Source organism: Lethenteron reissneri, chromosome 44, assembly GCF_015708825.2.
Source record: "Lethenteron reissneri isolate LAM-NWPU_2019-01 chromosome 44, ASM1570882v1, whole genome shotgun sequence".
Lineage (NCBI taxonomy): Eukaryota > Metazoa > Chordata > Hyperoartia > Petromyzontiformes > Petromyzontidae > Lethenteron > Lethenteron reissneri.
The window spans coordinates 5,902,009-5,927,189 of NC_083822.1; the positions used below are offsets into that span (position 1 = coordinate 5,902,009).

Below are 25,181 nucleotides of genomic sequence, written 5' to 3' on the forward strand. Positions count from 1 at the left end.
TATAAGCATAAAACGCCCTCATGTGTCTCACATCCATTGCGATTTGTGTTGCATAATTGTGCGCGAGAAACTCGCAAGGTTAAACATTTGCAATGCCTTTTAATGGAAACAATGTAATATAACATTTCAGGAAATGGCCCTTCTTCAGAGCAAATATATTGCAGAAAATCTACTTACGTTTGGGGATTACATTAAAACCTTTTAAGAATATTGATGTAAAAATAGATATTAGTTCACACATTCACACTTTATCAATATATTAATTCCATTGAAATGAGAAATAGCATGGGGATGTCACGAGTCTTTCGTAGATATGTACATGATTATATAGTTATTTCAGTATAACACTTAGGCTTTCGCGACCAATATTACTCATAATAAAGGTTTTTGGGTTAGATCGCGCAAGATGAGAGCCTCACCATTCTGGCAAATTGCCCAATGAAGCTGGATGTAATTACCAGCGAAACGTCGTACTACTCAAATTTCAAATGATGTTGATTCACTCTTCAACACACCGGTGGGCTAAAGAAGTGAATTATTTTGTCCTTTGTAAACGTGACACATTTTTTACTGTTTGACCGTGTCGGGTGGTGGAGGGTTACGACACATTTATAAATAACGCGATCTAACCCAAACCCCTTTATTATGAATTATTACAGCATCTTTCACAAATTGGCCTTGGGCTGAAATAGACCGAGGCCAAGAGTGCTGAATTAAATACCACAATTATGAATGTCAGTCGCTGAGTCTCTTATAGTGAGTCAGAATTACTGTGTTAATATTGTACTCAACTCAGGTACGCGGTGTTGTGGTGGATGGCTCAGCTTGCTCATTTAATTCTGGGCAGGAGTTGAAAACGTATTGCCCATTCCTGTACCCCTCTCCCTGGGGGTCACCCTTGAAAAATAGCTATCTAGCTTGATGGACTTTCCCCTGGGATACCAAAAATAAATTATTTGAACTGGAATTTAGCCCATCATCTTTCCAGCATTTATAAAGTTAGTACCACTTGGTAGGAAGGGAATTGTATCATGGATATACTGGTATCTGCCATAGGAATACAGTATGTAATTTCTCTCAACCATTTGAGGTCTGTTATTTCGAAACTTGATCATATGCAATGTCTCAAACGAAATAACTCATTCTGCTTACTCCTCACAAACAGCAGAGGTTGTACATCTAATTTAAACCGAATACAAATTTGTTAAGAGACTGCAACATTGCTCAGGGCCGTTCCTCAGGAGGGTCCTGCTTGGGATATTTAAACATAATATATTTGTGATTTTTGAATGTGGCAATAAATGGAGTACCTGGACAAAATCCCATCCATATGATGGAAGAACACTCAAAACTGAGGAGCAATTTGCTGTATTGTCTCTTTCAAGTACTATATTTTATTTCACACGTGTGTCCAATGCACTTAACCTCTGCATCATGTACTACCATTGACTTCAAGTTCCTGGATTACAGGAATACAAAACCACAAGTGGCTTTGAGGTGCAAACCGTAGAAGAAATTTCAGAGAACTACTTCGAGTGGTATTTTTGTCAGCACATCTTAGTAAACACTGAAGCTGGATCTACTGTAAGGTGCATTGTGTGACTTTTCGATGATGACTCGGTTTTCCTGTGGTGCATTTCTGAATGTGTTCTCGTTTGTGATGCCCCACACAGGAGGATTTTTCCAGAACATTGAAATGAAGTGACCGGCAGGAGCAGCACCACAAAGAGGCCACCATGGCAGAGCGAACAGGCATTGGGAAGTATGTGGTAAGAACTGCCGTGCACCACAGACTACTGTCAACTCTCAGAACAATTGTCACGAACCACCGTGCTCCACCAACATTCTTCAACATGAATTCGAACTCACAGCATCTGCAACAGTTCCAAGGACCACTTCCTACTGCCCTGTGAACCACCAGTCATCCACGGACTCAACGTTGGGAAGCACTGCCGTACAGTTATTGCACACGTTAGTAGGCAGTTTTTTTATGTTTGGGAAAGCCTCAGCGATTTGCTGGAAATCCAACAGGGAGGCATAAAGGATTGAGTGAAACTGCTGGGTTGTGTTGAAAGCATGTGTGGTGGGCTGTGAAAGTGCCGTGTATCGGGCTAACCCTCTTACAGTATGCATGAGCGCCGCTTTCCATCGCTCTGCCTCGCCTGCAGCGTGGACTGCTGAGGCTTTGTTACAGCAGGTGGCTGTGTTTCAGCCATTATACCTTGTCCAGCACAGTTCCAATTCAATTCATTGTGTGGCATTTAACCAAACAAGATCACATTCTTAGATTATCTGTTTTTTCGTGTAAACCTTGAGTATGGGGTGGTTATTAGTATGGATACACTTCAGTTAATGGTATTTTTGTACATTTTAAATGTGGACATATTTTATATATACTTCGTGAGTGAAAAATGTCAAAAGTGTCTCTCTGCTCAAATGGGCAATGGGAATTGCTCTTCTCCGTTGGAGGCCTAGAAGCAGTGGTGGAAAATCTTCAATCCTTTGTCTGGGTCTTCAGAACAACCACTCTTGATGTTCGTACAGCTCATTGTACGGCCTCAGTCAGGTGGAGCTCATTTTACTGGCACCGGAGCAGCAACGAATTAAACAGGACAGGCATTGTAACTGTGCGGGTCCACCAGGGGAATGATCTGGCGCCGATGTATCTGGTCCTTCGGTCCGCTATTCGAATGTACCGTGGAATGAAGGAAGAAAGAACCTGCCCTATGTTCTTCCAAGCCACCACCTGTTTCCATCAGCATTGACTTTGGCTCTGTCCCCCAAGCCACATGGAATGCTGCAAGATCGGTCATTGCGGGGGTCTTGACAACTAATTGCTGGCCATGCACATTAGTGCAAGTAATCGTACTGTCATAGAAGAAATAATGACGATGATGATGATGAAGCGAAGTTGTTCTGGGCCAGGAACTAAACTTGAAATTTCAAAACAGAACTTCAGATCCACTCAGTTACAGCCTGGCTATGTTACATACATAAGTGAAATATCATTGTCAGCCATGATCAATCCACTGCAGAATTAAGTCCTCTTCATGCCGTTGCCATCTGTCGTGGTCCTGCAATGTAACAATATACCTGGCACCTGTGTACGAGCCAATTCCATCGCTTTATATTAGCGGTGGACACCAGTGACATTAATACTGTATAAGTAATTATATACACGATGAAGCTATGTAATCTCTAAGTAATGTATTGTAGTCCCATGCTGTTTTCTTGCCAGACCTTGTACGGCATTAAGAGTGTGGTCGGGATGCCGGCTGGCCTCTCAGGCTGGGCTGGAGTGTCAGCAAGAAGCTGTTGAGTGTTCTGGAGCTTTTGAGTGGCTCACAAGTGCCTTCAAGAATCAGTGTGGCGCTGCTGAGGACGTTTATATTTTGGATTTTGACAAAAGCCGGTGCCGTACTTTTAGCATAACCAGTGGCAGAAGTGGTGAAACTTGAGGTTTACTCCATGCGACAAGCTTGCCAACCAGTTAACAATTAAATATCCACAGCTGCTTGGAAATTGGATACACCAGAACGTATGTCCCATTAAGTCGCACAATGCTGTTCAGACTGTGACTGCGAAAAACTTTCAGTAGCAGCCAGTGTAAGTTTCGGATGTAACATGAGAGAGGAGTGAAACCTGGCAGATGGTTCACGTGTCTCATTAGCCGTCTGTGCATATGCTGCCATCTGCATGTGACAACGTGGCGACACTTTATGCACGTGCAATGGGCTGCACGTACATGTTTTAAAGCACGTATGTAAGATATGGCCCAGAGGCACTTACAGATATATAAGAAGATGAAGATTGCCCATAGCAGGGTGCATGACAAGGATAATCTTCTTGGTTCTTTCGGTAAAGTCACGTAGAAGGGAAGTAATAAAATAATAAAAATAAAACATAATAAAATAATTCTTACGACGTTTCGGCCACAACGCAAGCAACCGTCCTGCTTGCATTGTGGCCGAAACGTCGTAAGAATTAATTTTATTATGTTTTATTTTTATTATTTTATGACTTCCCTTCTACGTGACTTTACCGAAAGAACCAAGAAGATGAATCCCTGCAGTCACGAAAGCTTTAAATCGAAATTTGACAAGGATAATGTTAACATTATATTTGTATGAAGGTACTGAACCAGTGTGGCCGAGGTCCTGGGTCCAAATAATGGGCTCCAACCTTAGATATGACCAAAGCTATTGTTTCAACAAGTTTAATTGAGCCAGACCAATGCAATGTTTCCGTCGCCACTTGCAAGTGAGCTGGTTGGCCCAGAAAGTCATGGGCCATGCCAGCATGTCTCATTTCCTATCCCAATGCTTCACGAATCACAGAGTTTTGTGGACTCATCACCTACCACTCCGTCCACCCTGTCCCCTCACCCTCTATACCCACTGTGGGCAGAGGGAGAAGGGTTACTTTTAAATATAATTTTACACACGCTTGGGTTAGGTAAGGCTACCACCAAATATGTGTTTTGTAATTTTAAGGTGTGCTGCGCATGCTGTCATGCTGTACTATATCACACTGGACTTGCAATCAAGAGGTCGCTCGTTCAATCTTCCGGCACAATCATCAGAATGTTGGCTAAGATCAAGTGTAGTGTCTGTTCTTATCAGTCGAATATCTGATATGTACCACATTGCGGTACCTTACTTCATGCTCTTTTCTTCAAACAAAAATCCAGTTTCATTCCCTTCACCTATTACGGATATCAGAAACAACATCGTTGAACAAATGTAGTGTTTCAAATACTTGGGCTTACTGATTGATTACAAGCTTACATTGCAACCCAATATTGATCACATCTCAAAGAAAATCTAATCAAAAATACGGTTTTTATACAGAAGCTAATTTTTTCCCCATTTTATTGCGCCTGCAAATTGTTGAAACTATCATTCTACCACTTTCTGACGAGTGTGAAACTGCTTACAGATCAGCTCCTCATGAATCACAAACCAGACTATCATTCTGCTCTTCAATTTGCACTGGATGTACCATACAGGACCCACCATTGTGACCTCAACTTAAAATCCAATCTCACGTCACCAGATGCAAGAATAAATCTACAACTGGGCCTTGTTCATCCATAAAATCCTAATTTGCAAATCTGAGCTATACTTACTGTAGCTAATTCATTAACCCCATTGTCGAACCCAATAAACCTAAGACGTCCATCGAATTGCCTTTTACCTATCCCAAGAACAAGAACAGGAATAGGTGACAAAGCCTTTGCCATTGCAGCATCAACGTTTTGGAACGATCTTGTTTTCTCCCTTAACTTAAGAGCCGCATGGCTCACAGGGCTATACCTAATAAATGAACTTGAATATGAACATCGTACATTTTCCTTCAAAACATATCCTGAAGCAGAAGATTAGTGCTGGATACAAATTCGTTTTTAACTTTCATCCTTACCCGTGTATCGATAGTTACATTTTAATGTGCAATTTTATAGAGGAACTGTATGTTGTCTTGGTGTGGTCTGGGACTGTTCTTGATGTTGTTTTGCTGCCTTATCTAAGTGTGGAAATTAGTGTACTTATACGTTTATCTCATTTACGTATTAATTTTTAGTCACTTGCTTTCCTGCCCTATACTGTGCACTCCAATTGTTATTTTTGTAATGTTTGTTGTTGTAACTTTCTGACTCGGCCCTCCTGGACATCTTTGAAAAATAACTTCATAGCTCATCAGTTTCTCCAGGATAAGGGAAGATTTTGATTGACACCAATGGCATTCGACCTCTTGTCCTTATGTTCTTATATCCCTTGTTCAAATTTCCTCATTTAGTAAACAATTGTGCAGTCCTGTAATACCCCACACATAATGGACAGGTTTTTTTGTAGCAATTTTGTACTCCATTGTGTTGAAGAACACACAAATCTATTGAAAAATGTGGAAATCTGCAAAAAATGTCACTGATACTCACAATGACATCTTTGTGTGCACACAAAAAGGTGCTGGAGCATAGATATGGCATAAAATATGGGTCCTGTCTCGTGAAAAGGGTTTTTGCTGCATTCAGCCTCTGTTGACTTTTCCCCATGGCTTTTGTCCCACTGAAAGGTTTTTCCGCTTGTGTGACAGATTTACTCTCTGCACCGATGACCAACAAAAATACACTTGCACGCATCCTTGCTTGAGCCAAGCATTACATACACAAACTTGTATAACATTTTTTCAACATTCAGCCAAAATGAGTGACAAAACTTTTTTCAAGAGGATTTACACGTGAGATGTTTAATATATTTTGTCTATGTTCACACGTGTGACAAAATGACAGTACCTTCAGCAAAGCCATGAATTACCAATTTTTCATTGAGAAATATTGATTACATTTAGGTTAGCTCTTAATCCGTGGATTTGATCGAGATATTTTCTGAGCTAGTCTACGAAAGCAGTCAAATATAGTCAACTTTTTGTGATGAAATAATGTTCCTTGCATGCAAGTGCTCCCCTTCAACGTTATCAAGTCAGCCAAATAGTGAGTTCTGTAACTATTCAAATGTAAATACATATATACACTTGTGATTTTTGGTCTACCTCAATGTACTGTAGTTAATGCACTGCATTTACTAGATTATCTTATATTCTTGGTTCTTTCGGTAAAGTCACATAGAAGGGGAACAATAAAATAATAAAAATAAAAAAACAATAAAATTCTCACGACGTTTCGACTGCAACAGAAATTCATTGTTTTATATTTTTATTATTTTATTGTTTCCCTTCTACGTGACTTTACCAAAAGAACCAAGAATATAGATTATCTTAGTTTACATCGTCATTGAGCGTAGTTGATTTCACCTCGTCATAGTCAGCCCCGCTTGGTCGTTGGTGGGTAGTTGTTGTTGTTGTCCTCATGCTTGATGACTTGTATCTTAGTCAACGCTGACGAAAATAACACTTCGATTGTCAAATATTTTGTTCGCTAGTTTTACTAACAAGTTTAACACTGGTGAGAACTGAGAACACACGGATAGTGGTGTTTATGCAGTATCGTAAAAGTGTTTGTTGCATTTATTTTAAATACTCGTGGGTGTCAACTGTCCATAAAAGATGCAGTGTACACGAACTTAACTGCTGAGAATTTCATCAAGTGGATAGTGTGTGGAGAGGCTCTTGATTTGTGAGAGCAGCCGAGTGTGGTGTGTATATATTCATGTGTTTGTCATGTGGGGGTATAGTTTATTGTTTATGCAAACAAGTGATATTTACGTGGCTTTTTTAGTGTACGTGGCCAACTAGATACAGAGCACAATTTTGTGCTCGTATGGTTGAGAGGTGTAGTTGTTTATATATTTTACTAGTCCTCTAACATTAAAGCAAGTTCGATTTTTGGCAAACACACATTACCAGAGGCATTGGCATGAGCCTTGTCTTGTGTGATTCAGCTTGAACCGAGTACCAATTGTCTTTCGTGTGTCAGCATTACCACTGGCCATGACCTCACCATCCTTTTGTGTCTTTCTGTACTTTTAATCAGTTCTCCCTAGCAGTACAAGCCCTAATGAACTATCCAGAATATCTTCTCAAAACGGGGAGTGCTGGTGCAAGGGTATAGCATACTGCACATCAATCAACCATTTCTATATTCTTGGATCTTTCGGTCCAGGAAATGATAAAACATAAGATTATGTTTTATTTTTATTACTTTATTATTTCCCTTCTACGTGACTTTACCGAAAGATCCAAGAATATGAATCCCTGCAGTCACGAAAGCTTTAAATCGAAATTTAACCATTTCTATGTGAACCATCCGGATCTGAATTTGTCCTTAAATTTCCACGGGATGTCTCTGCCTACAATAAGTGTAATGCCTCATGAGCTGTATTTTAAAGATAACCGAGTCTGGCACGGTGCGAACCTGCACCACCCCTTGTATGATGGTACAGCACAATAGTGGGCACTTGACAACGTTGTATCCACATCACTCGAGCTGGGATAGGATGGGTATCTTTTGTCTTTGAGTTTCAATGCAGCAGTCAGTTTGTGAGCGTGCGGGCCTGTGAAGCAATCATAGTATAGTGGATAGCGAGCTGCACAACGAACCTAACGGCTTGAGTTCGATTTCCATTCATCAATCAATATCAGCGGTGAATATCTGAGAATATAGTTTTGTCCTACCCTAGGTTGACTCAGCCTTAAATGAATAGCTGGCACCATGTGGAAACATCAGCTCTGGGGAGACGCAGGCGGCCAGCTTTAGTGCTGGACACACCACACCTTGTGCGCCATACCAGCCTTCATATGTGCTTGCGATCATCATTTGCCCCAGCGGCCTGTTAAGGCTATTTGTGGATATTTTTTTTTCTTTGTCTTTGTGGAGCTCAGTTAGTGGATGATATATAACAAAAAAAAGTGGAGCGGAGTGTGAGCTGCTGAACTGGAGTTATGAGTGTTCCTCTCGTAGCCACTCAGCAGCAGGTTTCGAGGTCACACTTGACGACGCCAACGCCAAACCCGCAACGCGTTTATCTCTGATTGACCTCTATTGGTGCGGGGCCTTGACAAAGTAAGCTTCTTGTAAGACATTACATTGCAAAACTGTGTAGGCCGTCAACTTACGTCCCGAATGGTTGTACACAGTCGTACCATGTGAAGGTGGTGGAACATTGCTTCTGCACTGGGACTCCAATGAAAAAAGCCGTGAGCCACATGCCTCGGAAAGCGTGTAAGGTAAGCCGCATCGTATAAGGCAACAAGGCAGATGTAAGGAATGTCACTAGATAGTGTATGTGCTCCTGCATCAGCGGAGAATGCAGAGGGACATTATCAATGGCAACTGTTTTAAATGGAGCCATTGAAATAGTGACACATCACAATGAATGAAATGTAAATGTATTTATGGTCATATGAATTTGCATTGTGATGCAGTATCTTGTGTAAATTGTAACTTGCACACAAAGCAGTGTGCAACGCAAAAGTACATGAATGGATGTTACATTCAGCGAACAATTCATGAAAGTATTCTGCCGGACAAAATAAGGTACTCATATTCTATAACATCGTGGCAGTTTATCTCCTTGATTTTTTATTTAGGGTTCTCTTTTAAAAGAGATGCCTTATTTGAATGTGGATCCACCTACTCTAAACCTACTTCAATACCTGGCTTCTTACCAACCTTTCAACGTAGAGGGATTATTATTTGTACTGCATGTGTCGACATAATACAGGCATTTTGTGCTGTGTAAAAGTATTACAGTAATTATAATATTATAGTTTTTAGATTATGTGTGAAAGCTGTCGTTATTCAGTGGAAGAGCAATATTAGTCGGACATGTATTTATGCTGTTGGAAATAAAATGTATAACTTGCGTTCATATGAGGCTGTAAACAACTCTGCATATTTATATCAAATGTAATTTAAATATTTTTCTCTAAATTAGAGTTTGTAAAAAAAATGCTCCACCTTTATGAATGGCTTTGATAAGGTATGTGTCTTTATTAGGACCCTGGTTTATGATAGCTTTTGTGCCAGCATCAATTTCCGCTGAATCAAATGCCCTTTCATAGTCAGGAAAATCTAGGCATAATGGTATGTAATATTTGTGTATTTTTAGAATATGATTGAAGAATGGTAGATAATATATTTTAAAATCAGTGGCCTATACATTTACTATTATTTGATTCTAAGGGATGCGATTGTGATGAGAGGGTACAGGATCTAAAGGAATCATAGTAAACAGTACATTTATAATGATACTATATAAGAGAGAAAAAAGCCTGGCTGGCCAGATCGCTGACTGGCCGGTCACATACAAAGGACGTGTGCACTGCTCGTGATGATAAATAACACTGGTCAACACACTTTTTCTGGCATAAGGTATTCCAACGGTTTTAATGTAATTCTGGGGTGCTGATTCCAAATCAGTTTTTGTCTATCACATCAGGTTTTTGAGATATCAAATATTGCATTTTCAATAAAAACTGCAGAAGAAAAATATCAAATAAATGTGGATATCTACATAAAATTATATTATAAACACACTATCCTAAAAATACAGCACCATATTTTAACACTAAAGCAGTCACTGACTCGCAACAACTTGCAATCATAAGTGACAGAGTTAATTTCGGATAATATCAATGAAAATGGGGTATGCCGATAGCATAAAATGAGATGTGATAGAGCAAATTTGAGATTAGATTTGGAATCAGCACCCTGAAATTAGTCTAAAATAGCTGGAAAAGTCCAGGCCAGAAAAAAAAGGTTTTTTTTTGTTGAGCAGTGTAATATTTGATGATGTATGAACATTTTTAAACCTTCAAATCACTATTGTTTCCATTTTTCAAAGAATAATAGGGCATCCTGCCACAACTGAAATATTTAATTTCTGTAGAAACATTTCTTAAATAGATCCGCTGATTTTGATCCAAGAACTGGTCCAACTTCTTTGAAAAGTGATAACTGAATGTTGCATGAAAGAAAACAAACATACTGCATTTATACCATAGATCATATCTCCTGTTCTGTCACAGAGCTGATATCTATTCATCGGCCTTTTCGGTTGTCTGAGAATGTGTGGATTGGAATCGGAGGTGTAAAAATTGAACAAGAGGAAGATCTTTCTGTTCTTTTCCAATATAAACTAGTGGTTATATTTATTACATAAGCTGCATTTTGACATGGATATCAGGAGTTAGCGTAATCTGGATTGGGTGTATCATTCTAGTTGTCATCTAATAACATCGATACGAATTCATGGTTGATAAGTCTGATGAAGTCATTCATGTAAGAAGCTTCAGTCACATCTCCTCTGTATGTGCATAGGCTCAGCAACTCCACGTTGTTCATTATCACGATGATGACCTTTAAGGGTGATTGTGGTCATTTTTTATCGAATATTATTTCGGTGGTTAAAGTGATTTGTGTATTGTTTATGAAGAGAAAAGTAATTGGATGGCATTTCCACGGACGAACTCAGCCCCAATGCCGCTCAATTCTGGAGACCAACATTTTTTATTACCAGAAGTCACCACTGGTAGGCGCCGTTGCCACTCGGTAATTTGTTTTCTCCTCCCAATTTGAGGTATAATCCTGTAACAGCTCTCTCGCTGGTTTCAGCAGTTCCACTGCTGGATTATATTTTTTCCCGCTTGAGGACAACCGCTTTTGTTGCGATCGAAACGTCCTGATTTATTTTATTTTATACCTACGTATATTTACCGAAATAACCAAAGAGTATATTCCTGTACTTTAGAAATTGTTTCTACATTTGTCCAATAATTACCGTAATAGTTGAATTTACTAAAACATGGACAATCCATAACATATTTAACATATATTTAATTTGCACATTATAGTAATTTGCGCATTTTAGTACAGCATATACCTGTTGCAGTGCTTCAATTAGTCTTTTAGTTTCACGGTCCAAGTCGGCTTGAGACCATGGCATATATTGGGGCAGTAAGGGGTGGCAACATCGTGTCGAGGGCATTGTTCTTCATTGCAAGCTCCCTGACAATACACAACATGTGAAAACACCTCCCATCGTTGTGCTGTCAACTCCTAATGGTTTCAAATGGTGTGGCGGCCCTCACACTGATGATGTCTTAAAGTGACCCCCCTCTAAAATGTAGTGAAGAACACTTGGTCCAGGATCACTCAAACCGCACGGAGCAAAGTGATACAGATCTTTTCGGATGAAAATATGATTGTACTTCATCATGTGATTGTACTGTATCATGTGATTGTAATCTGATTGTACTTCGTCATGCTCAATAATACACCACGTGACAAACATAGCACCTGGATTCGTTACGTTGCAGTAGCTTTGGGGTTGGCGGTAAGGATGGAAATACAGTACAGTGATTTTTATTATACACATTGGGGGCCGTCCATAAATGACGTCACGCACCTAGGGGGGGGGGGTCAGACATTTGTGACGATGTGTGACGAGGGGGGGGGGGGTGGTAAATGTGACGTCACATCAAAATGCGCAACTTTAAATAAATATAAACAACACGTTCTACTTAATGAAATCGACTTTTTGATACATGTTTTCTCCTACAACATCAAAGTGTAGCGGCACATTAAATACGCACTACAATGACAATAGTTGAAAGTGATTTGAAGCATGTTTTCTTTTTGGGGGGGGGGTCAGAGCTTTGTGACGTCATATTTGAGGGGGGGGGGGTCTGACTTTTTGTGACGTCGTGTGATTAGGGTGGTTGGGGGTCAAAAATCGTCCAAAATCGCGTGAAGTCATTTGTGGACGGAACCTTGTTTAATTTGACCACAACAATGACATATTTGTGCTGCAGTATACCTTTGTGGTATTGCTTTACTGCATTGTTCATTGAATTCTTATCGTGTGGTTGCACGCATGCCTGCTGCTGCCGCCGCTTTTAGATTGTATTGTGTTTCGCTGGACATGCTCTACGTAACCTGCTCTTATCGTGTAGCGTTATAAACATATGGTATCTCAGCAAACACATCACACACCTCAGTAATTAACGCAATCAGGTGTCCCCATCTTGAGAGGCCACTTTTGTTTTCGTGTATGTTAGCAGGATGCAGTGGTTAGTAGGCTGCACGTTTAACCCGGTGGCCTGTCTGTATTTCCTGGTCACGGCTGACATCAATGGCACATGGCATCCAAACTGGTTCTGGTCACCCCCCCCATTTCAACAATCCATACTGGCCAGGTTGTTGCATCTACTGGTGAAGTATGGGCAAACAACTTCCATGCTTGACATCAAAATTGTATATTTACTCCACGTTAAATGTTTGTTTATTGTAATCCACGGACAATGATATTAATAACTTGTGCGATTTATTCATTACAAGCATTCTTCTCCCATCAACATTCTTCTATTTTCACTGCTGCTATCACAGTTATTGCTCTGATAAACCATACGCCTAGAGTCTCCAGATTACTACAATGCTTTTTACATATTTGGTCAACTTCACTCTGTCTCGCTTAAGAAGGACGGGGCATTTTTTTTCCTCTTACCTTTCCTCGTACGGCTCTCCTTTGGAGCTCCGTCTGTTTTTTTCAGGCTCGCATAACCGCACTTAATTTAACAAATTTGTTAACTCTCATCTACCATACGTACTCTTACATACCTTGTTGCTGCTAGCCGCTTTTTTAAGTGCCCATGGGAACAGTTTTGCAGGAATTCATATTATTGTAAAAGATGAGAAATTCCTATCATGGTGCCATCTCCTCTGAAGTGGACTCGAATGAACATCTGATATAATTTGTGCCAAGGTCATTTGCCAAACCTTAATATTGGTATATATCTTCTTGGTTCTTTCGGTAAAGTCACGTAGAAGGGAAGTAATAAAATACGTGACTTTACCGAAAGAACCAAGAAGATGAATCCCTGCAGTCACGAAAGCTTTAAATCGAAATTTGGTATATATCCACAACAATTTTAGTGAATGGAATTGTCTGATAGATGCCCAACTCGCCCAAGTAATATTGATCGAGTTGGGCTGCATTTTTTTAGGCACGTACTTGTCCTACTGAACACAACTTTTGTGTCTTATTCACCAGCCATAATTCACCATACTGGTCAGTGTGGGTGGTGAAGATGGGGGTAGTGCATAACAATGATTTATTTTTCTGCATCGCTGACGACTGCCCACACAATGCCTCTCATATCTGTTGTTAGCATGGTAGTCACCCATCCAAGCATTATCCAGCTTCAAGTAACTTGCAAGGTCCGACAGGATCGGGTGCAATCCAATGGCGGAGCCAGGATTTCCAGGTAGAGAGGGCAACCCCTCCAGCAATGAAAAATGATAGGAGTTGTTAGTAAGTAAGGACTTGTCCCTTGCGGCGATGGCGCAGCCATCGATCGAGGGTCGAATTCGAACCGTGCGTGATTGGCATCGCGCTCGCTGAAGGTGAATGCCTTCAGGGAAGTCGTGTCTTGTATACGCAACTGCGCACAATTCTGTGAGTCACGTATAACTGCTTTGCCGTTACTTATTGCCAATTATGGACTCAGACTATTGTCCTATCATCTCATCAAGTCCCTGGCATATAATAATAATAATATGCTACACAGTGGCAGTGGGGGTCGCAAAATGTCGATTTATTACTAATAAACCCCAATGATCCGATCTAAATTAGGGATTTCGATCGGATCATTGTGACACCCCACCCCACCCCACTGGCTCCGCCAGTGGTGCAATCCGTGTGATTTGGTCATAGGCAGACGACAATAATACTGGAGACTGATAATAGACGAACAGATTAATACAATAATAGCCTAATGGTAGAGGTTGACAAATGAACAAAATCATTCATACAATGCACATACAATGCAGTAATTACAAACCTTTGAAGAGCAATGGTTCACATTGAAGGTTCTGCACAATTGAGACTCGAAGACGACTATGGAGGGGCTATGTACGCTGTGCAGCTCCCGTGATCCTCACTTGGCAAAGGGCTTGTTTTGGATCGATTAATTAACACAAGAGCCGATTAATTGGATTGTGCACACCGCAATTTGATTCGAGAGTGAAAAATAAATCACTTACCGTAGTTGTGATCTTTGCAAATAGTTTATGTTAATGCATCATAAAGACAGATCAAAACTGACAGTAAAAATATACAAAAAAATAATATATTCCTAAATTGGCTCGTGATGACAAATCAATACAAATGATGTATCATCAGGGTGTTCATCATGTTTGCATTTTAGGTACAGTTTACCACGTGGTATACATTATTCTTTACGTAAAAAAGTAAATTTTCTACAATCTATATACAATTTAGTTTACTCTCATTTATTGTTTAGTTAGTACTATTTTAATTATTCACATTTAAAAAGAAAAATTTACTTTTTTTTAATATGTTCATTTTAAACCTTCACAAATGACTTGTCTCAAATGTACTTAATAAGGTTTTAATGTTTTCTCTGCACATAAAATAAGTTAATATCAAATAGAAAAAGACTACATCGGACATAATCGTACGCGATGAATTGTTACAATCCTATTTTCAATCAGAACAAATTCCGTTTGTCGCAGTGTCATAGCGGATCTGATGGGTCACGGACCGTGCAATTCCAGATGATGACTTCATGAATTTCTGATGGTACACGCTTCATAGTGCTCACATAAATGTGTATACTTATCTGCTGACTAAACACACAATTCGGCACAGAAAAACTGAAATAAATACTGTGTGCTGCTAATGTTTACCAAAGCCATATCCAGTTACTGGAACTGTTTAGTTTCTGACAGCCCTTTATGTACGTACTACGTCATCATTCGTAAATAAAATAATATTTGGAGCAATGACTCAGAAAACCCACATTAACAAGGGCTATTCTTTATCCTTAAGCCTTTGAATATTTCTCGAAAACCTCCAAAGTGTTTTTTCTTGTTTGCCATTTTACACAAGAATGTGAGCATTATAGATTTTCCTTTATTTTAGTTACATACAGTTGTATATTGCCGTATTATGCATGGACATATGGTCCACTAACTATATTACGTTGTACATATACACTTTATATTTAAATGTACACTACGATTATACACACTCTCTTTATGTGGTATCATTGAGGATTGTGAGTAATATATTTAGAATCAGAATATTTATCTAGACTGGTTGCATCCGACGAGCTAAGAAGTTATTTTTCACAGATGTCCCAGTAGGCATGGGTCAGAAAGTAAAAACATCAAACAATGCAAAAACTAATATGATTGCAAAGTACTGTATAGGAACGCTAAGCAAGTCACGAAACATAAATAAAAGTAAATAAAGTATATAAGTAAAAAAATATTCTTCGTGTTATTTGGGTATTTCGGTAAAGCCACGTAAAGTAGAAACAATAATAAGATTACAAGTAATAAGTAAAACTTGCATAGGTATATGAATTCCTGTCGATTTATCAACACCAAATGCACTGTTGTGCAAGGCAGAAAAACAAAAACAGCTCCAGACTATACCAAGACAACACTCCAACTACATTGTGGGCCTATTCAAGGCAACACATAAACATTGTGCAAAACTCATTATATCTCACTATTTCATAAAAGCCTGCCTTCGCCAGGAAAAAAAACGTTTTTTCAAAAGATATATATACATTTAAAAGTTTTATTAGTTATCGCCAAATTTTTGTCAATTAAGGTTGTATTAAAAAATGTGAAATTCAAATAATTGTTAATGTTTAAGTAACATTCCACTAAATAAATATGACAGTACTGTATATATTGCATTAAATACATCTACCATGTAGTGAGAGCTGTATTAAACTTTAAATATTTTTTGAAAATAGAAATGTTAATTGTACATTTATCTATGACCGGACACTAACTACTACTGCAAATATTTGTATTTTTCCGCAAAAAAAATAGTTGACGACTTGATTCAACTTCTTATATTTGAAGAGGGACCCTCCAGAAAACGCTCAATTTAAATATTCCGTTCTTTTTTTATTAGAAAAAACAAAAATATATAACATCATGGGACCTCCTTTTCCACTACCAAAATATGAGAATAGGTTTTCGCCTTTTTACTGGCAACAAAACAGGTGTTGATATGTTAAAACACCAAACTGGAACCTTTACAAGGAATCATGTCTGCATTAACTACAATACTAGTGGTCAGAATGCAAACAAAAAACCTACTCTGATAATATATGCATTGTCTTTGAAACTGATTGGTTCACACCAGAGACAGCTTTCTTTTGAGCCTCGTCTCAAAACGGTGTTAGACCAGAGGACACCAAAAATATATAAACTTAACACTATGCGGGGAAGCTCCTATCTTTTACCGTTTTCGAATTATTCGGATTTGAACATCATTAAATGCGTACTTTTTCGCAAAAAACTCCTGGAATCGGAAATGTCAAAAAAACTAAAAAAGATAGAACAATGGTTCTCGCTTGAATTTTACGTTCCGTTTAACGCTCGATCAAAGGAAACAAACCACAATCTTATATTTTGAACAGTTTATGAAGGACACGCACAAACATGTTCATGGGGCACTTAACATCGAGATTCGGAGGCCTTAAAATGAAAAAAAAATCGGATTTTTAGACTTTTCCTGTTTTGTCGTAAAAGCTATCAATGTACCAAATTTTAGCTTTTTACCTTGTTTATTAAGACATACAGATGGTCTTTATTTATATAGATAATGGAGTATTAAACATAAGCATATAATAATTGAAAGCCCTTTATGATCTATTATATTATTGGATGAAGAGATCTCCACGTCACGTTTGAGATTGTTTGACCATACTTTACCACGTTGATCAGTGTGGATTGATGGAGGGGGCCCAGGACGAGTTCAGATATCATTCGCGACTTTTGTTAGCAAAGGCCGGGAATCTTCAGGTAACTATATCCATAAGGCAGTGCGTGAACCACTGGGTCACCATTCCCTCACATGGAGGATTATGGGTAATACGTAAATATATATATACATACAGTGTCTGGCTCTCCACGTAAAAAATATAATCACGTTTTAATCCATAAATGTATGGGACTTCTATTTAAATATGAATTGTTATACCATTACTCTTTGGTTCTTTCGGTAAAGTCACGTATGTACAAACAATATAATAGATCACGACGTTTCGATCGCAACACAAGCAACCGTCATCGGGTGTGAAACAAACACAGCAGGAGGACTGCTGACGTAGAACTTTGCTACTTTTAAAATAAACAGCAAAAAACATTCTGATACCATCTAATCAGGTTGTGACCTGACGTTGATCAAACGACATCCTGAGCCATGGCTTGTTGATCCCACCATCTAATCCAATTGCAGATTCTTTTTTTGTAAAAATCGTATTGAATACGATCCTAACCAAACTAATTGCACACCACTATTAAATCATCATCATCATCATCATAAACTTAAATTAATTAATTTCTGGATGAAGGCTGTGGAAGTCATCGCCATCTCTCACAGTTAAGTAATGAAACAAGTCATCTTGCACCTGCACATCAGCTGAATGCATCACTCCATCTCTGCAGTGGATGTCTTCTCGGGCATGTTTCCTCCTTAAAACACTTTCCTTAAAGCACAATGTTTACTGTGCTTGGGCAGAACTAGGCCTCGGCAAGGTAAGGTCAAAACAACGAGCCTACCTTTACCTTACCTTTTACCTTACCACAATACAATCACTCTACCCTTACCTTTTACCCTTTAGCAAGGTAAGGTAAAAGGTCAAAAATAACGAGCCTACCTTAACCCTACCCTTTACCCTTACCCCATACAAATAACCCGATTACAGGGTAATTACTGGGGTACTACTACACATGAAAAAGGTTTATAATGGTAAATGCTAGGTAGAGCGCTTTGTTCGTATAAAATACTCTCGATGATTTCAATTTTAAATGGAGGCCACGGACTGCACCACGGAGCTTTTAGCGAGCGGTAAACAAGGTTTTTACCGGGTAATACTTTGCGCTACCTTTACCCTACCGGGTAATTCTTCCATGCTACCTTTACCCTGTACCCTTTACCTTACCCCTTGGCATGTCGACACCTTTACCCTTTTACCCGGTAAAAAGGCTAAATTACCTTACCTTGCCGAGGCCTAGGCAGAACGCATCGCTAGAAGGGATGATGGCTCGGGGTCCAGATGGATGACAGTCGCACCCAATTTAATGCGCGACTATTTTTTATCGCTGCAGGATATAATCAATATTCGAAAAGAGGAATCCAACCAAAAGATCACACTTTCTGAAATTGCCAAATTTGTTGAATGCATCACATCACCCTTTCGAGGTTGTCATTTTCAAAGAGAGTACTGGTATATTCACCATGGACATTGGTGAATGCGTGCATACAACATATTATTTTACTGTGAAAAAAAGCGAAAGGTGCAAACTTCACAATGGCAACTATTTTTTGAATGGAGAATGGCACTTTTCCCAAGTTGTGCTATTTGATGTAACGTGACTAATGTCACATCATTACATTTTTTTAGGGAACTAATAGGCTATTTATTTATATCACCCAGGAAAAATAGACAAAGGCTTTGCAGTACATAATAACAACACAATTATACGGTGTACATGTACGGTATTTGTTGTCATTGCACTGCTGGATAAGGGCCTCCCTACGCCAAGTGGGTCATGGGCGTTATTTGACCATACTTTACCACGCTCATCATTGCGGGTAGGTGAAGGCGAAGATCATATGTGGAAGTATAGAAGTACAGAGCAAGAATGGATTTGGCTACACTGCTCTCTCTTATCCACCACGTGGAACTACAGCTTCCCTTGAAAGCATCTTATATGCGTGGTGTTCACCTATCTAAGCACTATCCCAACTTAACCTGCTTAGCTTTCGAGATGTGACGACATCTGGAACACTGTGTCATTTGGTCAAAGGTGAATATAGAGTAACCAAAAGAATACATGTTCTGTATTACCAAAAGAGTACACCTTTATTGCGTTAGTTTAATGTAAATTTAACAATTATAATGGGACATTAAAGGTAGGCAAACAAACATGTTTTATTTTAATCTTCCAACACAGTCCACCTCTTATATTAATTATATTTCATAATGTGTTCAATTGTCACATAGTCACTGAATTATAACCATTGTATTGAGTTTTTTTTACTTATCTCATTCTCAATGTATTTTTGTTATTGCTAAACATTATTAGTAAACTGCAGTTTACATAGTGGATATAACACATACATACGGAACGTATTGTAATTGTTAACGTGCCTTGGCAATCTAACATTTGAACACCTATCAGGGGGGTGGTGGTGTACTCAGATTGGATATTTCAACACGGAGCAGTCATACAAAAGGCCCATTTATTGTTGACTGTAAGCGCACCTCGGGCAGCTGGTTCAACAAGCGTGTAAGGTATTAAGTAGCAGCAGAGTCTTGCTGTACAGCAGCGGTAACAGCGCACACGTCTCAACTTCAGCAGCAGTAGCAGCAGCAGCGACAAGCCAGGCCAAGGGAAGGTCCTCTCGACTCTCTCCAGCAGGTACCCTGTGCTTCGTAGGGTTGCCACCTCGGAGTTATAAAACTCCTGGATCATTTAATCGGGAGAAGAATATATAGCACTACCAGAATAGGGGATCACGACTTGTATATGCACTTTCTAAAGCTGGTGTATTGTCGCGTGAGTTATTGCACAACTGGCAAAAATCGGGACTTTTAATGTGCTGGGAAGACTTGCAGGTTTCCCAGGAAACTACTCATTGTTAATAGAGGATCTTTGCCTACGATCGGCACTTCACCACATTTGATTCAAGCAAGCCATACTGCTGATGCGACACGATGTCAAAGCCGGTTGCATTCAATCGATACTGCCGAAATTATGCATTCCCAGAAGGGCATGCGGCTGATGGTTTGTGTAACAAATAAAATATGATTTTGAATGTCGAGAGACAGGTATATGAAGGAGAAATATTGTCTGCTTATTTTGATATCTTAAATATAGAATGTCTTGGGAAAACGGGACAGGTCTCAACCCCTGCCTGTGCTGCCTCACCTGCCACATTGCGACCACAGTACACTGCGTTAGTGTTCACAGTGTGAGCTGTGGAGTGGTATTATTGCTTTACTTGTTCGAAAGAAATAGCTTGTGTATGTACACAGCATCATTGCTAAGTGCCGTGTCGTGGGTTTACTGTGTTATTTGACAATAACAGCACCCATGCACACATGCTTTGTAGGGACGGCTCTGTTGAAACTCAGGATAAGAACACTTTAAAATGTCATTCGCAGCACAGTGTTTGAAGCACGTTCCATTAGATGACAAGCAACGATCCGTGTTTTGAGAAATATTGTGGTGACTGCCCATTTACATGTATTTTAGTTTGTGTTTCTTTTAATACTGAGAATTTCCATTGTGTTCATTTTCTCTGTCTCATTATCTCAGCAAGTATGTTTAATGCTATCATTGCAAATATATACAGTGTATTTGCCGAGATCATGCATTGCACCATGGTTGAGGGCCATTTACCATCAACTTTTTGACAGAGAGGTAAGGTCATGAGCAGTACTCCTTTAACTAATAAGCCTTCACACCCACCCGCTGGTCCCCCAACATGAGATCCTTTATTGAACGGCCACCCAATGAAAATAGCTTCAAAATTGTCCCGATGCCCGTGCATTCAATGGTGGTGCTGGCCCATTGGAGTTCTAAACAGAAACTATTTTTGGTTGCCCACCCACAACCCTTCAAATTAATAAATTCCAAGTGAGATGACGGAAGAGACGATTGATAGAAACGGGCGCGGTTCGTCCACTAGGGGCGTTGGGGCGCCACCCCACCAAGCAGCTGGTGATGAGAAATTATTTTTCTAATAAAAAAAAATAACTTTTCATAAAAAAAATTTGTTGCGTTAAAAAAAAAAGTTTTTTTTCAACGTGAATTGCCTAATGAAGATAACATTTTAAGTTGTTCATATTAGAAACCCGCTGCATAGAGATGTCGCGAGGTGACAGAATGGGACAAAAGGTAGATGAGATGATCGAAGAGAGATACCGATGAGAAATAATCATGGGGCAATGAGATAGGTGTAGATAAGAGCTACATTTGTTTAAATGTTGATGGAAAATGTCCTCCAACCATAGTGTAATGCATGATCTTGGCAAATACACTGTATATATTTGTAATGATTACGTAAAACATACTTATTGTATGCCTACAACAGCGTCCATTAGTGACCGTCTTCTATGCAAATCGTCATTTACAAAGCCTGAACGGTGTGTTTGCTTGCGCATACAAGCTGAATTTAAGCCTTGTGCAATGGGTAATGTGAGCTTCTATTTCGAGTATTTTATAGTGAACACTGTCCAACACTGCACCATGCTCCTGTCATTTATACTGTACTAGCTTTACTACCCGGCTTCGCCCAGGACTTGGATTCATCACGCCCGGCCGCCTTTGTCTCCCCAGTGGCGAGGTTCATACACAACACCAGTTACTCGTTTGAGGCTGAGTCGACCTAGGGGAGGCCCAGGACCGGTTCAAATAATCGTCACCGGTGGTGGCCGTGAGCGAGAATCGAACTCGGGTCGCTGGGTTCGTAGCGCAGCGCGCTAACCACTACACCACCGCTCCCCACACACACAAACGCGTTCGCGTCCATAGGAACACAAACACGCGCTTGCTGCAGACACACGCAACTTTCAGGGTGCGTACGGCAGTAAACGACTGAAATAATAAAGCAACAATGCTGCGCGAAGAACGCCTGAGACCTGCAACACATTTGGGGGGGGGATGCGTGACATGAGCAGACACTGCGTTACGCTTCCGCATACGGGTCCCATGACAGATGTGACGTCACAGCTCACTTGCCGTGCAAATATATGCATTATTGCGCCCCCCCCCCCAAAAAAAAAAAATACCAAAGTCTATTTCTATAATTTTTGCATGGTGTACAGTCTGGAAAGTACTCACATGGCAAATTTCATATCGGGAAGTACGCTAAACATTTTGAACAGGCACACATATTCACAAATTTCCATTTTATATATATAGATAGAAGCAGATGACATTCTGTATGTTGTCCTTGTGAGAGACTGACCTCCATCATAGTTAGGTTGTAATCTCTGGCAATGGCTTCAGAGTTGACAGTCGGGATGAGCACACCATTTGCTCATCTGAGCCGGGAGACATGTTTTACTTGTGTTTACAAAATAGGACGGTGGATTTATAGATACCCTGCTGGTTTCGAATGACCCTCTAACAGCACTTTCTACTCAACAAGTAACTGAATTGTAAAAGTGATTGCTTAATGTCTTACCGAGGAGAGTTAAAATATAACAAAAACTGTATTAAGATCGGTGGGATATGTGTCGTGGCTTGAAACAAATGTTGTTTCCCTATGATTTATCTATGTGGATCACCCTGTACTATGTAAATAGGAAATGTAATTGGAGAGTTAATTCGAGGCATATTTGGATGATTTTTTTTATCATAATGCTATGTAATGGTTGTTACATAGGTACAGTTATTAATATTTTTCATCTTAAGAATAGGTAATTTCTAAAAAAGTGTTTTGGGTAAGGGTACGCTCTTGAAAATTGTCAGAGGATTTTCAACAGTTGTCCGATTGCCAGGTCACATTTGGTGGGGTAGGTTATAGTGTGGGTGCTCCCACCTGATTAAAGACATCTGGCCAGTGTAGAACAGGAGGCCAAAACACCCTCTAGAGCAGGGGTCCCCAACCACCGGGCCGTGGAGCGGCACCGGTCCGTGGCCTGTTAGGAACCGGGCCGCACAGCAGGAGGTGAGCGGTGAGTCCGCGCGTGGCCCGCTCATGATTTTATTGACCACGTCCGTCCGCACCTCTTTCCTACACTGCGCACTTGTCTCGGTCACAGTTTTGGTAAGCCCACAAGCTCTAACCCCTAGCCAAAATGAGTAAGAAACAAACGTCGCTGGAGAGCTTAATTGAAAAGGGGGAAAGACCCAATGATGACCCCCCCCGTCCGTGAAATCTTTTTTTCCACGAAACTGGTCCCTGGTGCCAAAAACGTTGGGGACCGCTGCTCTACAGAAGTCCCTCGAGTGAATGCCCTTCCTCCAACCGTGATATAAGCAAGTAACTGTAGGTTGCACTTTTACCTTTAAAACTAAAACCAATAATTCAATATGATAAGTACAGGAATATTGTGATATGAGCATGGAAATTACAGCTGTCTTATTTCCCGTTGCATAGCAACAGGTTTTCAGCTCGTGAAAATACAAATTCATAAATATTTCTCCTGTTATTCCTTGGCCATACGAAAACATTCGACTAATGTTGTGTTTAGTTGCAAATTCCTTCCTCGCATCTCCGATTAGCACGGTTCCCTACGTACGGTGCAGAAGGTGCTCTCTTTTGGCTAAACTACTACTTAAAGATTCATGACAACAAGTTGTGGTACAACATCTTCTTTCATTTACCAAGTGAGAAATGTCGGCTACACTACAGAGAGCGTAGCCACCAATAGTCTGACATTTCCCCACAATCATGCATCCTTGAAGGGAGGTCTATGAATGGTGGTGGGCTAAAGCCATCTGTACACAGTACAATCCGACACTGCATTTCCTGCACAGGTGGTCTGTCTATAAATAGTTTTGCTAATGAGCAGATTTGAAATAGGTGATGAAAAGAGGAAGAGATAGGGGTGTGGCGCTGTCCACCTCCTGTGTGCTGGGGCCAGCTTTAATAGGTGCTCGCTAAAAGCACTTGTCCCAACAATCCGTATGACGATTTGGGAGATTGTTTGTCTTTGTTTGACTTTGCATGTGTGGTCCATGTGCATGTGTGTGTGCACGCACATGTCTCTTCCATGTTATGAATTGGATATTGTTTTGTGAACGTCCAGAGATAGTATGGCGAAAATGTCGAGGACTCGGAAACGTTCACTTACCTGAATAGCTTTATCCAGAGTTCAGAATCATAGTTCCAAGAAAACTGGGATTGGTCTATTGGATTAACTTAATCACAGTGGTTATCATTGCTATCATCTTAGTAAAAGGGCGAAGCTCTGTGTTAAAGGTACTTGTGCTCAGGGGATCATTGGGGACACGACTAAACGCAGTTGTTAGCAGGTATCTTTAGATACTAATGAGAAGGCTTTGTGTCTAATCATTGGCTGCTGGACGAAACCAAGGTGGGTTTTATATTCTTGGCTCTTTCGGTAAAGTCACGTAGAAGGGAAATAATAAAATAATAAAAATTAAACAATACAATTATCACGGCGTTTCGATTGCAACACAAACAATCATCATCATGTGTTTTCTTGCTGTGGTTTTCACACCTGATTATGATTGCTTGTGTTGCAATCGAAACGTCGTGAGAATTTTATTGTTTTATTTTTAGTATTTTATTATTTCCCTTCTACGTGACTTTACCGAAAGAACCAAGAATATGAATCCCTGGAGTCACGAAAGCTTTAAATCGAAAGGTGGGTTTTGTTACCTGCATCATATGATAATGCCAAATTCGATACTTTGGGCATGTGACTCCACGCTCCCCCTTGGCCGACTGTCACCAGTTTCTCTGAGCTAGAGAACCTCGTGGATGGAGGAGGAGGCTAAGGGGTTAATCGACCACTCCTGTTGAGACTTGCAGATTGAAAGCGCGCTCTTACGGAGGCTTTGCCAGGAAGGACCCCTGGGAAAGGGGGCTTGCTTGGGGGCTTTGCATGAGCGACCCCTAGGAATGGGGCTCACTTGAGCGTTTTGCCAGAAGGGACCCCCAAGGAGGGAGCCTGCTTGGGGGCTTTGC

General features: G+C 40.1%; 1 protein-coding gene and 1 non-coding gene across 2 annotated transcripts in view; both read left to right on the top strand.

The window, feature by feature from the left end:
- Positions 1–4,559: 4,559 nt before the first annotated feature.
- LOC133353740 (U2 spliceosomal RNA) lies at positions 4,560–4,759 on the top strand. Its single transcript, XR_009756466.1, has one exon. It is a non-coding gene; the product is annotated as a U2 spliceosomal RNA (small nuclear RNA).
- Positions 4,760–8,481: 3,722 nt separating this feature from the next.
- The window catches only part of MYO15A (myosin XVA), a 137,297-nt gene continuing 120,597 nt past the window's right edge, over positions 8,482–25,181 (top strand). The window contains exon 1 of the mRNA XM_061569710.1: positions 8,482–8,682. Within this exon, the coding sequence (XP_061425694.1) occupies positions 8,641–8,682 (42 nt within the window). The 5' untranslated portion in view covers positions 8,482–8,640. The remainder of the gene's footprint in view (positions 8,683–25,181) is intronic.